General features: G+C 35.5%; 1 protein-coding gene across 2 annotated transcripts in view; it reads right to left on the reverse strand.

Moving 5' to 3' along the window:
- Window positions 1–5,942: 5,942 nt before the first annotated feature.
- NLN (neurolysin) overlaps window positions 5,943–15,051 on the reverse strand; it is a 37,472-nt gene continuing 28,363 nt past the window's right edge. For both annotated transcript variants that reach the window (XM_052670435.1, XM_052670436.1), the window contains exons 9-13: window positions 14,344–14,545; window positions 11,246–11,432; window positions 9,729–9,857; window positions 9,129–9,265; window positions 5,943–6,442 (exon numbers count right to left, since the gene is read on the reverse strand). In XM_052670435.1, the coding sequence (XP_052526395.1) occupies window positions 6,308–6,442; window positions 9,129–9,265; window positions 9,729–9,857; window positions 11,246–11,432; window positions 14,344–14,545 (790 nt within the window). In that variant the 3' untranslated portion in view covers window positions 5,943–6,307. The remainder of the gene's footprint in view (window positions 6,443–9,128; window positions 9,266–9,728; window positions 9,858–11,245; window positions 11,433–14,343; window positions 14,546–15,051) is intronic.

The following is a 15,051-nucleotide window of genomic DNA, read 5'->3' on the forward strand; positions in this document are numbered from 1 at the left end:
AACCCAGAGCACATTTTCCCTGCTAACCCCACTTAGGAAGCCTTTTTCCCTCTTTATCTTCATGGCAGACATGTTCCTAGGTATAGATCTACTCACAGCGTACCACACTGCATAGCAAATGGCACAACAAGAGTGATAAAATTAAATCAATTTGTGAATTAAGCAATTTCAATCAGAATTTGCAGACTTGTGTCATTCCTAGGGGATGATAGAGATGAAAGCCAGACACTTCAGATTTCATCAGTGTATTAAAGAGTACTCTGTAACTGGGGAAAAAAAAAAAAAAAAAAAAAAAGTGATTTGGCTTTTCAGTGCCATCATAGATCAGAATTTCTCCTTCAGGCTTAGAAATAGTCTGATTCCAGTATATTCCAGTAGAATAAACGTTCACACAGGAAAAAACCTGGAGGAAAACAAAGACACAAGCCAGCAGTGTGCCCAGTGGGCCAAGGCCAGCACCATTCTGATCTGCACCAGAAACTGTGCACCCAGCAGACCAGGGAAGTGATCACTCCTCTGTACTCAGCCTGGTAAGACCATACCTTGAGTAATATGGTCAGGTATGGGTCCCTCACTGCTAGCATATGGAGTTGCTTAGTGCATGCAGAGAAGTGCAATGAAGCTAAAGAAGGAGGTAGAGAACAAAATACATGAGAAGAAGCTGAGAGGATTGGGGTTATTTAGCTTGGAGAAGAGGAGGCACAGAAGAGACTTCACCCCTCTACAGCTACCTGAAAGGAGGTTAGATCAAGGACAATGCTGGCCTCTTTTCTCAGGTGATAAGTGATAGTACACAAAACAGTGGGCTCAAGTTGACCTCAACATGGGAGGTTTCAGTTTGATAGCAGGAAGAAAAAAAAGGGTGGTTAGGCATCTGAACAGTCTGCCTAGAAAAGTGGTGAGTCACCACCTCTGCAAGTATTTAAGAGACATGAGGACATGGCACTAAGAGATGTGGTTTAGTGGTGGACTCGGTAAGACTAGGTGATAATTGGACTTGATGATTTTTAGTCTTTTCCAATCTAAATGATTCTATGATAATGAAGACAGTGATTTACAGGTGAATGAGAAGAACTTCAAGTATGTTATTTGCCTATATTCAGATTCATAACTGCTCATTAAGTTCAGGCTTAAGAAACAGTGGAGGGATCTACAGCTGGGCTTACCCAGGGTTGATGTCTGATCAAAAACACGCAACAAACCTTTCTTGGTAAAGTAAGATTTATGGAATCAGAATTTTGAAGGGGAAAAGGACAACAAAATTGATCTGATTGTTATTTCACCTGCCATTCTCTTTCACTGTCACTTGGAATGAAGCCTAATATCTTGTGTTTGGGGAAAGTATATCTCCTAGACAAGCATTATTTTTCTAGATGTGAAGCCATTAGGAATAGACAACTCTACCCATCTTCAGAGCAGTTTTTTTCCCCCCATTATTTAGTCTCCCTCACCACTAAAAATGCTGTTATTTTCTCTTTCAAAGAACAACCTCAGCTTCTAGCTAACATTCTCCTAGTGAACTGAAGAACATTTTAGTATGTGATGTCAATACCTAGACTATGATTAAGTCCTCTCATAATCTTCTTTTTGCTAAGCTGAAAAGTAAAGCTTTTGAAAGTATCTCTTTGAAAGTTTTCTCCACCTCTCAGGCACATTCTGCAGCTCTTTTTCCAAAAGCAGGTTCATCCAGTACTGTAGCAGATAGCTAAAAGTATATGCCTCAGAGGACTATTAATAGACACTTTCTTCTATATTACTCTGATCTTCACCTTGTACTTTGCAGGGTCTTCCTAAAAAGGAGAATGGCTCTATACACTCCATGGGTTTCTCTTGCAAGATTGGAACTTCTTGTATCTTATTATGAAAATACATAAAACCCGTAGTCTCTAAAAAATCCTGGGTAGCAAGTTTCAGAGCTTAAATCTATACTATACATAAAATAATCTGTGTCTATTTGGAGTACAAAGTCCTATTAGCTTTGCTTTAAAATGTCATCAGCAAAACTGAATTCCAAAATATGTTCATTTTACTACTGCTATACACATTAATATTAATGTAATAAATTAACCTGCTATTAAACAACATACTTGAAGTCATCCATCATGAGACTATCTGTTATTTATATAATCTCTTATCAATACAGATTGAACTGCCTGACAACTATAAATAGTTTCTACATACTTACGGAAGTCAGTACTTCCTAGAATACAATTCAACAAAGCTTTAAGCCACTTTTCTGTTTACTATTTAGCCATGCTACATACACTTTTAGGATGAATGTACAAAGTTTTCAATTAGTAGAAATCTGTGGTACTGTCTTTTTGGATTTCTTGCAAATTTTATCATCAGTGTTTTTCTATTGCTTTCAGATCTTCAAGCACTGAATGTTGATCACGGCTAAACCACGATCAACTGAGACCACTGTAGAACGTTTTTAACACTGGTCAATGGTAATTCCGTTCCAACACCTACATTCTGAAAACAGATAGGTAGCTCTTAAACCACTGTGCATTTTGACACCATACTGCCTTATTCCAAATGAAAATATACAGCACTAAGACAAATAACCCTTACCTAAATCTTCCCTACAACCACTTTAATCAGCATTGTAAAAAGCATGACTTGTTTTTGTAACAGCACTCACAGTCTACTAATTATAGTCATGGTTTAATTATTCAGATTCAAAACTACATAGATTGATTGTTTTGCTGAAGACAGATTTCAAGCTATGTGACCAGTCACCTATTTGCTCTTTTTGAACACTGTAACTAATTAGCACTGTTCTAGTATGATACCATATATGTGGTATTCCAAAATAAGCAGCACTGTGAAAAATCTGTCCCCATCAATTCTTGTAGTCTGCAGAGTGCAAGTTTTTCAATCCTACTCACTCAAAGATGTTTATTCTTGGTAGATGTTGCTTAATATACTCCTTACTTAATAACAGACTGGAAAATACCCAACTGTTCTGATTTGATATGATTACATGATGTTGCTTCTTTCTAAATGTAGAAGACAAACAGTGATTAAAAATCATATTTTTGCATCATTAGCAAAATTAGCATTTCCATCTACTAAAGGTCAATAATACAGACAGGATTAGTTCTTAACATATGCTACAACTTATTGGCTGTACACTTCTAGAGTTATTTTTTCTTGATAGTCTGTTTTATTTAACATTTTAACATTTAAAAATTTCTTACTTCACAGCCGTTTCCTACTCCTGACCCAATTTTTAGGGCTTTTTTTTGTTTTTCTCCAATTTTTTATTACTGGTTTTGCTGGTGAGCAGATTGGTTCTTAGTCAGAACTGTTCTTTTTTTAAGTTGTGAATATTTTTTGCCAATTACATTTTAAAGATGCACTACTCTCATTCACAATTTTAATTCCATTTGATTTTTTTCACTAGCCCATCTAACAGTGATATATTTAGCCCTTTTAATTCATCAGGAGTATAACTCAAGCAAGTATTGGTTGAGTCTATCCTTTGTTAATCAATACTGAACAAAATTAGGTCACATTATTAGTTTCTAGGCAACCACTAACTTGCAATTTATTTAATTAATTCATCTTTATCTATCCTAGCTAGGTCTCAGATATATAACATTTTTATATTGTGATTAGTTATACAAGACTTCCAGCTCAGGCCCCACAACTGGAACTTCCTCTGTACAACATCACATTTTTTCCTTTCTTCAGGGGAAACTATCACTTACATTATATTCATGAACAAAATACTAGTGAAACAAACAAACAAAAAAAACCAGCTCCAGATATTAGGAAGAAACATGAGCATTTAAGCAACAAGCTGATGCAAAACCACATGTTCTTTAGCATGCAAAGAAAAATACAAGAAATTTACTGAGAGACTAATACTACTATGTTTTGTTATTAAACCATTAAAAAAATGCAAGGCAAAATTTAATATTCTTTGGCACGCAAATAAAAATATAATGAATTTATTCAGAGACAAATATTAACATTTTCTTTCTAAATCATTTTCTAAATAATGCTTTCTTTATAAATCATTATGCATTAAGCTACTGCCTTTTTCATGGTCTTCCCAACATTCACACCAACAATTCTACAACTACTGCCCAAACGCCCTGTTTAAATGTAATTCTTCAACCTAATATTTTCCTTTCTTTCTCTTTGATGTGCTACCACATAATTTCTTGATGTCTAGTAGTACTTATTCAGTCCTTAACTCCCCCAGACATGCAACCCCAATTCAGTAAATCTCTAGCTCTGTCCTTATCTCCTTATACAAACAGCTTTACACTTCTAGAAAACCTCTTTGAGTGTTTCCACCTAACTACCACCAAAGATAGTTGGAAATAATTTCATTTTTCAGAAGGAAAACAAAGACCTTGACTTCGTGATTTACTTCTTGCTGCAGTAGTTTTATTTCTTCCACACCAAGTGTCTACAGTCCCTGCTCCCTTATCATCTCTTAAAAAAGGGCTTAACAAAATAATCTGTCAAAAAATATCAGCACTTGACTAACCCCAGTTACTGATTATGAAGAGGATTATATTAACAACATACAGCACAGAGCTCTCTGAATGGGAGAACTAGAGAAGTACAGACTCCAGTTGGTCTCTACAAACATGGACTCTACATCTTCATGCTCTTCTTAGTAAGTTGGCAAAATATGCAACAGCCACCATAGGCTCACAGAGCAAAATTTAAACCATTTAAACCTACAGATCCTTTTAATATGGCCAGCAAGCAATTCAGGCAGTCTGCATGCTGGACTTGTATCAGATGACCAGCAGCAGGGATGGCTGAAGCCACCACCTCAGCCACCAGTTTGTGACCAATTTGCATGGCCAACTCATTCTGTCTTTTGCAGTAAAGCTGCAGAATGGGAAAGCTATAACTGGTAACCACTTACTGAGCACTTAAATTCTCTCTCACGTCTCCCATCTTATCCCTTCTGTTCTTTTAAAGCTAGTGCAGCCAGGCCAAAGTCCTATTTGAATTGATTAGGAAGAAAAAGAAATTCTGTATAGAGTGTTCTAAGAAGATCCATTATTAACTTGAAAATTCAGCTGCTTTTTAGACTAAGATTTCAAGTTACTTCATTATTATTTTACAGTGAATACCTGAAATTGGGTTGGAATTAAATAGGCTTTTAATGTTTTGAAATTTAATTCAGTGGAAACATGGGTCTAGCAACTATGACACAGGTTGTTTTTTGCCAGATACCGATGTTCTGGCATGTTTGGTAATTGTTTCTGTGCAGTACTAAGGCAATTAACTTGTGTTTCTAAAACAGAAGACTGTGATTATATTACGTGCTGTCTTTGGGGATTTTACGTCACATGCTTGGAATAATGTCAGAATAAACTCACATCCAGAAAAAGTTTCATACCTACAATGAAGAAATGCAAAACCAGAAAAGTGGTCTTTATCCAGGTTATCTTTTCAATTTCAAGATCAATTCTTTACAGCTTCAATTTGATTCAATATGTTTTCAAGGGGCAACATAAAAAATGGCAGCTTACTTTGATACAGTAACACTTTAAGATGATTCCAAGCCATTTTAGAACATCACACGTTCCTTTCTTGAGAGCAACTTTAGCCATAAGATGGTCTTAGTAGCAGTGTGATGGAGACCTTTGGGGATGGCTTCTACAAAAGAAAACTGCAGAAAACTATTCCCTGGGACAGATACAGATCATAATATTTACCTTCATGGGCCACAAATTGGTTTTAGATTTTCTTCTTCCTACACACCTGGATAGCCAACTGATATCCATACCATCCTGTAGGCATTTTCATATACATGTAAGAGCAGACATTTTACTGCACTGCAGAATCTTAGTTAATAAATAACTTTGTCAGAAAGTCAGATGATGAAGACATGATAAAATAAACACTTCCACTCCACCAAAAATAAATTGTGAGCCATTGATGCAATAGAAAAATACCGAATATAAATGAATGTTTCTTTTATTGCTGGTAATGTCCCCTTTTATCCCCAGTTTTAAAATTCATTCACAAGACAGTTTAAGTGCATCTATTAAAAGAGAAACAAGGCAACATATCCCCATAGTGATTAGTACTGTAACAGTTCAAAGAAGAAGTTATCACACAAATTTCTCAACTTCTGCACATTTCAGATTTCTTTTTCCCCTGATGTTTGCGTTCTGTAGTCCTGTGCAATTTAAAAATCACATTTCTAAAAAATCATGAAAAAAGTAACCCAATTTGCCTAAAATGATACACAGTTAAAATATGAATCACACTGACATTTCCAACTCATTCCATACATGAACGTCACTACAAAGGAATCACAGTTTTACTGCACACACAGTCCCTTACTCAGTAGGAAAGCTCTCTGGCTTGGTTTACGCTCCAAGAAATTTTGAAGCATATCCATCCCATCCAAAGATCCTCCGGGTTTCAAAATAAGATTTCTGTATTTCATCCCTGCCTGATAAAAGGTAAAGTAGAACATTAGTATTTCTCACCTTGGAAGCTGCAACTTTTACATATTTGTCATGTCTAATTGTGTAGGTTTTTAAAAACATCTCCTCTCTTTCCAGATTCTCTTGACAATAAAACAAAATATGCCACAATATAACTTAAATTGGCTGGAACAATTCAAGACTGGAGAAATTCAACCTATCCCCTCAAATAATTTTTCCTGTGGTTTTGCATTATTTTGGGATTTACAATCACATTAACTTGCTGAAGTTATGGATGTCATTCTATAAGCCATAACACGATCAATATACAGGCAAACAGAATCTAAACATCCATTCTCCCTTAATTGATGATTTCTCTTTCTTCCACATGTATTTGAGGAATGACAGTACAGAGATAAACACAAATACCAGTGAGGAATAACATGGCCCATACACACATTTTATATGCATAACTATTTAATATATACACACACTATTTCCCAATTAAAGTGTGCTAGAATAATGGAAACTTAACCCAGTTTATATTTTCAGCAAGAATAATATTAATGCAGGAAATTAATGTTAGGAAAAACAAAATGAGCTTCTTAGACAACATTAAATGAAGACATTCTTTAAAAGAAAACATTTATAAGAATGTATCTGGAGAATTTGGGGCTTCAGAGACATATGTATGAATCAGAAAATATTTTTTCATGTAGCTAGATGCTGTTAGTATTAAATTAAAAAAAACTCTGTAACTGTACATATACATATATCTTTCCCTCACACATGAAACCTATGAGACAGAACTACTCTGCTCACTGATCACTAGTGCAAAATCTGAGGTATTTTTACCTGATGGACTTCCCATTACTTAACTGCATTGAAAGAGCAGATGGAAAAAGCTAAGTGAATAAGACAATCTATCACTGAAGAAGGACTGCTTATATTTTGCTATTTGTCTTAGTTTCCTGAATGTTAATAGAAAAAAAAAAAAAGTATTGTTCCTCAATTTAAAAATGTTATTTGTGTAAATGTGCCTTTCTGCTGCTGTGTTTCCGGTCAGCAGATTACTCAGTTCTAGAGGGACCAGAAATAATTCCAGATAATGTGCATGGACTTAGGAGTTTGGCAATTAACAATGTTAGTGTTTGCTGAATAATTGTTCCAGATAGAGATGCTTAAATGAGTTTCAATAACTTGCTCAAAACAGGAAGAGAAATCTTATTCTAACAGGAAGAGGTAAGCCAAATTTCTGAAAGCCCTTGCCGTAATACTGTAACTGACTTCCTTTCCTGCTGTTGTGAAAAGTAGTCTAAATCAAGACATAAGAACTGTATCTACAAAAAAATCTCACTAGTATCTAGCAACTTTTTATAAAAGATGGTTTTCCCACCCTGCAGAACACTGTTACACTTAAATAGAATGAGAGTACAAAGAACAAATTAAAAGAGAACCAACTTAAAAGGATAGTACTGCCATGAAACTGCAAGCAAATCTCCAGTGGAAGTTCCCCCTGAGGTTATGTGAACGTCTAAAGAAAGTATGTTTGCACACATGAGAGAGCGAGCCAGGCACACACATGCCCATGCACGTGAATACACATACACAAATAACCATTTTTATTTCTGTCTTCTTAGCTGCAACAGGAAGCTTCCCTTAAAAGCAGACCTAGTTGCCTCTTAGCTGCAAATATCCACTTAGTCCTCATGTAACTGAACACTTCTCAAAGTGCCCATTCAGTGACTGAGAAAGAAAACAAAAACCTACACAAAAAAAATTGGAATAAACTGCAATTCCATCCCTAGGGTGTAGTAAAGGTCACAGAGCAGTTCTGATAAACTATGGCTCAGGGTTTTGCCTGCACAATCACTCAAAACAGTTCCGAAGGCCAGGACCAATGATCACAGTCTTTCTGTTATCTATTATCACCCTGGAGGAGCATGCGTTGCGTGAAGATGGAACAGGCAGGAAAATCAAAAGATTGTTCCCATTACAAAGCTGTAGCATCTCCAGATAGAATTCCAATGCTACAATTGTTGAGAAGTTAAAAAATTGTCCAAATTGGTAGGACTACTCGTTACAACACTGACTGTCCCTCCCTCTTTCCTGCTGGAGGCAGAAGAGGCTGAAGAATTACAAAGAGAAAAAAGCCCAGTAAATCTGAAATCCATCAGTAACTTGAACTTCAAAACTCACATGGGAGAAAAAGTAAGGAGGAAAAAAAATTAAGTTGTAGTGTGCTGTGAAAGAACAAAATAAAGTGTATTCACTAAGTAACACTTAAATAAAAAATACCACATTTAAGGCTCTATTCATATTCCATAGTGAAAGAATACTTATCTACTCTTTCAATGGAGGAGTATGGCTTTTTTTGTTTAAAACTAAAGAGGAAAGTATTAAGATATATATGTTAAATGTCTTAAAAGTTATAAAGCAATGCAAAGCAATATGACTATAATATCATAATATATAATTATATATATTATATAATTATATAATTATAATAAAATCCATGCAGTCCCCAAAATTTCAAGATAATTTTCAAAAGAAATTATTTACACTTTTTTTTTCAGTTCGGTTGAACTTGACAAGAAGTGTACTTGAGATGTTATTTCTATGCAATTTCTATTGCAATTTCTAATTGCAATAAATGTGTCTTCTGACATAAAGCACAACAGGAATCTTTAAAAGAAAGCATTTGTTACCTACCTTAGGATTCATTATGCCTTCTTTCTTAAAGCAGCTATAAAAAATGTCCATGGAAAACACTTCACTCCAGAGGTATCCATAGTACTGCCCATCGTAACCACCTGCCAGATGCCCAAAGGTAGCTGGCATGTTCGTTCCTTAAAAAGTTCACATTAATTAAAATCAAATGCAGTCATTTATTTCATTTATTTTATGTATGAAAAAAACAAAATTTGAAGAAATTAATACGTATTTGTATGATATAATTAAGAACTACTAACATCACAGGTCTAAAAGCATTATGCATATTTTGGTGACTACAAAAGGAAAATTCCATTTTGGTCTACTTGCACATCTGAAGCAGATGTGACAGAACATTTAATGCCATGTTCACATAATCTGGCTCCGAAATACAACTTGCAAAAGTACAGCTTTTGATACTTCCATCTTCCTTCAGAAGAGATCTTTAAGATTGTTCCAATTTTCAAAATAATTATTTCAGCTTCATAAGTTAGGCTATTTTACAAACAACAACTTTGATTTTTTTTTTTTTAAGCCAAACATTATTAGGATAGGAAGGCATATCTAAATGAAGTATTTGGGCATACTGTACTGATATACCTGGGGTTGCAGGAATTCCTAGGATCTCCATACAGTATTTGGCATATTCATCTCCTGGGTCAACAGATGGTTTTGTATGGAGCACTTGGTCAACCTTGCTCAAAACAATCTGGCGGAGAGTTAGAAAACCTGATGGAATAAGAACATTCAACTTACTAATACCAAAAGAGCTGGAGTTTCTTTAGCACCTTTCATTCAAAGATCTCAACAAACATTCTAAATTTTCACAATTTTAACTACAGAAAAGACTTTGAGTTATGTCATGTCCATCCAAATGCTTCAGCTAAAAAAAAAAAAAGAAAAAAGAAACAGAGGAATATTTTTGAATCACCATTATAAGGTCCATATTTTCAAGTGTTACTTTCCTCCCAGATCAAAGACTAATAAAAGCAGGTATTTTAAAAGCAAACATCAATATTTAAAATCATGTTCTCAGCTGTCATCAGTTCTAGTTGCCATTTCATACAGGGCTTGCACAGATGATGTAGTGACACTGCCTAACACACCGCAAAGATAGCAAGAACTGCTGCTGCTGCAGGCTCTGATATTTTGAAGAAGCTACAAGATACGACCCTCTGCTCGGCATAAAATGCTTATGTAGTTACAGTGCCTGTCAGCTGAAAGGACAGCACTTCTTGTTTAGGAGAGGGAAGAAGTATGAAATAAGCAGCAGTGCTTTAATGACATAAGTTGCACAATAAATGATGCTGTGCAGGGAGCTCTGATTACAGGGATGGAGTGGAAAGAGGGATATAATAATAATAATGAGATGAGGTGCAATAACACTAAATTGGTCTTGCTAATCTTGAGATAAAGACAAGGAAGAGACAACTTGTGGAAAGACAGCAGAACTGGGACCTTGATTTGGGAATGCAGTGTACCTACTGAAGTGGAGAATACAGAGTTATGATTCTGGATTCAGGAGTTAAGAGGCTGTTTGAGCAACGCAAGGCTGCAACACTTCTTGTATCACGTATGTAAGCACATTCAGTAAACTTGCAAGCAACTTTCATTTTTGTCAAATAACACGTGCAAATGAAATTCATAACATACATGCAGAAAATCTGATACTTCTATACTAATAATGCACAGTGTCTGCCCAGGGCCACTAGAAAAAAAAATTGGAAAACCAAGGCTCTCTCTCACCCAGCATTAAATAAATAGAGTTGCTGGGGTAAAAAAAATAAAATTAACCTAGGGAAAGTTGTAGAAGTATATTAATCCTTTTGGTAAGCCTGGAAAACCAGAGCTGCTGCTGTTCCTGTATGCAGTGGAACAGCCTTTATTAATGGCTGTAACCAAGCAAATAAACTCAGGAATTATTAAGACAACAAACTTAACTTTTTGGTTGAAAGTGCTCACTTAATTCTTGACAGTATTGACAGAGACAGTGTACATAAAAAGGAAAAGTAATGGGCTTGTTATGTTTTACAGATAGTACTTTCTCTGAGGTTTCCAAGCAAATTTTTAATCATAATCCATTTTTTACACACACGCTGTGTGAGAGAGACAGATACCTGTATTCGCCAGTCTAGAGGCAGCTAGTTTCTCAAGGAGAGCATCTGCAACATGGCTCTCATCTTTGTAATGTCTTGACATTTGCTGTAGCGGTTCTTTTTCCCACACCCAGTTCTCAAACATTTGTGAAGGTACCTCTACGAAGTCTGTTTCCACGTTAGTACCACTAAACCTGGCAAAATCAGTCTAAAAAGAAAAGCCATTGTATTAAATCAAAATGGTAACCAAGATTTCTGGAAGAACACAAATTTTCAGATACTGAAGTTTCAGCGTTTCAATTAAAACAAGATTTTTAACTTCAAAGAAAGAAGGACAAAAATACATATATTAGACAACTAAAAAGCAACAAAACAGATTATGAAGTAGTTACTTACTCCATTCTCTGCTAGTGATTCTCTACTTCAGTTTTTTTAGTACTATTCTTTTCATCTCTCAGGTTAAGACCGCAACACAGATATTTCTATGCTGTCTTATTTATTACAATTGGAAGATTTGTTAATTGTTATAAAATTATGTTATACTACCCCGAAGTAAAAAAATGAACTCCAATAATACACTTGTAAAATTGATCACTGCATTGCAGTCTAACACACTCATTCACAGATTTTACATGACCAATTTATACTATCAAGGTTTTCCCTAATAACTGTCTTCTTTCATAAAACACGTAGTTAAAATGCTGCACAATTTTTGAGTCAGTAATACATGGCCTGAAATAAATAAACCCGAGCAGCTTTAGCCACGAACGGTTCCCCAAACTGATACTCATTCACTGACAGAAGAGTCTTCACTTTGAAAGCCAGCCACTTTAGAGATTTTTCTCTTATTTTATTACACTTCACTATTGTCAATTGCTTCACGTTTAAAAAGACCACCGCAGATACTGGCTTTGAAGAAAGGCTTAATACAGTCAAAAATCCATAAAATTTATCCCAAACTCTTTTCTAAAAAGATGATAACTTTAGAAAGATAGAAGTTCGAACATCAACAGGAGTTACTTTATCTAACTCTGGATTTGCCTTGTGACTCTACTCCTTTTGTTAACCCAATTTTATTATTTTTCCTTCTAAGCAAAATTCTAATACTAAAAACACTTCAGATTCTAAAAGGAAAAACAAACAAAATCTCCCAGTGTCCCAAGAAGAAAGAAAAATTGGTTCAGGTTCTTGATTAGCTGTCCTTCCCTAATATCATAAAAAGATCCTGTCTCTACTCTGATATTTCACATGCCAGCAGACTTCCAACACATTACTGCCCTCCAAACACTGACCTGCTGCTCACAGATTCCCACTCAGCTAGATCCTCCTATGTTCTTTAAACATCAAGTTTTAACATGCTTAAAAAAAGAAATTAGCAAATGAAAAAAGACACTGCTTTGCATGTGAAAAATCTCAGAGCACAGGATGTTCCTATGTACGATACAGATATTATTTGCTGGTGTATGTACTAATCCATTAAATTATTCACATAAAATACAACAGCAGTGAGCACAGTAGCAATGCAAGCAGAGGACAGCACAGCAGCGAGAGACAATTGGAAAGAAAGCTCTCTGACTTATGTGCAGTTCTCAGCAAGTGGATGTCCACATTGAGGTTGCCCAGACAGGGCTCTGCAACAGCCAGAACATCTTCATCAGTTTCCAGAATTTTGCTGTAATGCTGAATGTACCTAATTCATAAACTCCTCTCAAGTAATTGAGAAAAAAAGACGAGGTTTTATTTCTCAATTTCTTTATTTATTTCTTGATTTCTGAACTGTCTTCAGGTGAAGATGATCACATTACCATCACTTTCAAGATGCAAAAAATATAAGTGGATGCATAGCTACTTGCTCTTAAATGTGCTTGAGCATCGTTTGTTTAATTCTAGATTTAATACGTGGATTTGTATGCGTCTGTTTGCTTTTTCTGCAGTCCTAGGCTCTGGGATTGAGGACTCTATAATCAATGAATATTAAGATATTGTAATTATGAAATAAACAAGAGAGTTAGGCAAAGCAGATTATAATAACACAAAGAGAATAAATAGGACACTTACCTATATTGTGGGCTCACTTATGAAACTCCAGCAGAGCAGATCTCCATAAGAGATCCTTCCCCACTGGTAGCCAGCTCTTAAATAGGTCTAGGAGAGGTGCAGCCAGGCTCCACCCCTTCGGGCAGCAGGGTGAATTGCCTTCACCTGTGCTCCCATGGCTGACTCATTGCTCACCTCAGGTGATCAATCAGAGGTTCAGGCCGTGACTCAGCAGTTCCCATACAAGGACATAATTAATATTCAATGTGCATTATATTGCTCTGATTTTATGAACTGGTACTGTTTTATAGGCCACAGCAATACTGCACAACGTTTGGATTTTGTGGATAATTATGTGATTTTTTTTAGTGAATAAACACAGCAACTTCCCTTTTTTTCTGAAATACAAAGTTTCTATTACATTAACAACAAATTCAGTATTTAAGATTAATTCTGACAGAAGAAAGGAAAAATGAAACAGGAAATTTTATAACTATAATGATACCTTGGTGCAAAATCTGCAAATCACTTTTTTCTGGTCTCAGTGAGAACCCTGACAGTGAGATGTGAGAACAGAAAATATAACAGCTCGGGCAAGACCTGCTTTATGTTTTTAATAGGAAGAATGATAGCTCTGAAGTGTACTACAAAAACAATGGAGGTTAAGGACATAATTATATGAATTCATAAATCATTTGCACTAATGAGGATAGTAGACTTTTTGTTTGTTTCTGAAATCTAGTATGTTGCAAGGAGTAGTAAAAAGACATCAGACAGCTGTAACAGAAGTCACAACTGGGCACCTTCTTTACCTTACACGTGGATCTATTTAATCATCACTAAAACCCAATGGTGCAAATGCAAAAGTAGATGTTCTTTTGAAAATATTTTTTGAAAAGTGTATTCACTGATGTGTTGTTTTAACTGGAGATCAAAAACAGACAAAACAACTGGTCATCTTGAAATACAACCAAAAAAATGTACATACACTTTGCTAAAATTGTAAAATTTCCAAAATAAACTTATCTATTGCTTGGAGGCTACGAAAAATGTAAGAAAATTGAAATTGAAGCATCACTAACCTGTGCACATATCTGATGCATTACGTGACCAAACTCATGGAAGTATGTCTTTACTTCATCATGTCGCAGCAGTGATGGGCGATCTGATCCTGGTTTCGTGAAATTGGTTACCAGAGCAGCTACAGACATCATTCTACTGCCATCAGAGAGAAGACAGCCAGGCTGGAGACCAAAGCATGCTGCATGCCCATACTTTCCCTCTCTGTACAAGAAAATATTTCAGAAATTATCTTGAAATCACAATCCTGCTCAGGACCAGAATATTCAAGAACAAGTTCAATGAGCTGGTGTCTCTTTAAATGAAGAAACTATGTGTGTTCATTAGGAGGACCATACAAAAATTTTATTATGACTTCTACGAGTTGCTAGGCTTAAGATTCTGCTTAAGAACAGAAGAGGGGAGAACAGTACCTAAAGAACACTATTTGAAGATTCATAGCAGCATTGACAAGAATTTGATTTTTACTCAAATTATATACACCTCAGATGCCAATTCTATTTTGAACTACTCATAAACACTATAACAAAGAGGACTATGTTCTATTCTCTGAAGCAGTAACTTTCCTTCCTTCATCGGGGACAAAAGAACACAGTTTAAAGCATTTGCAGTGCGATCCAAGTTTAAGGAAGAATGATTTTGAAACTTTTGCCCTAGACACAAGACAGTGGGGTAGTAAAGGCAGAAATGTCTTACTAATAAATGTCTTC

This window comes from Tympanuchus pallidicinctus, unplaced genomic scaffold (genome assembly GCF_026119805.1).
Source record: "Tympanuchus pallidicinctus isolate F22 unplaced genomic scaffold, pur_lepc_1.0 scaffold9, whole genome shotgun sequence".
Taxonomy (NCBI): domain Eukaryota; kingdom Metazoa; phylum Chordata; class Aves; order Galliformes; family Phasianidae; genus Tympanuchus; species Tympanuchus pallidicinctus.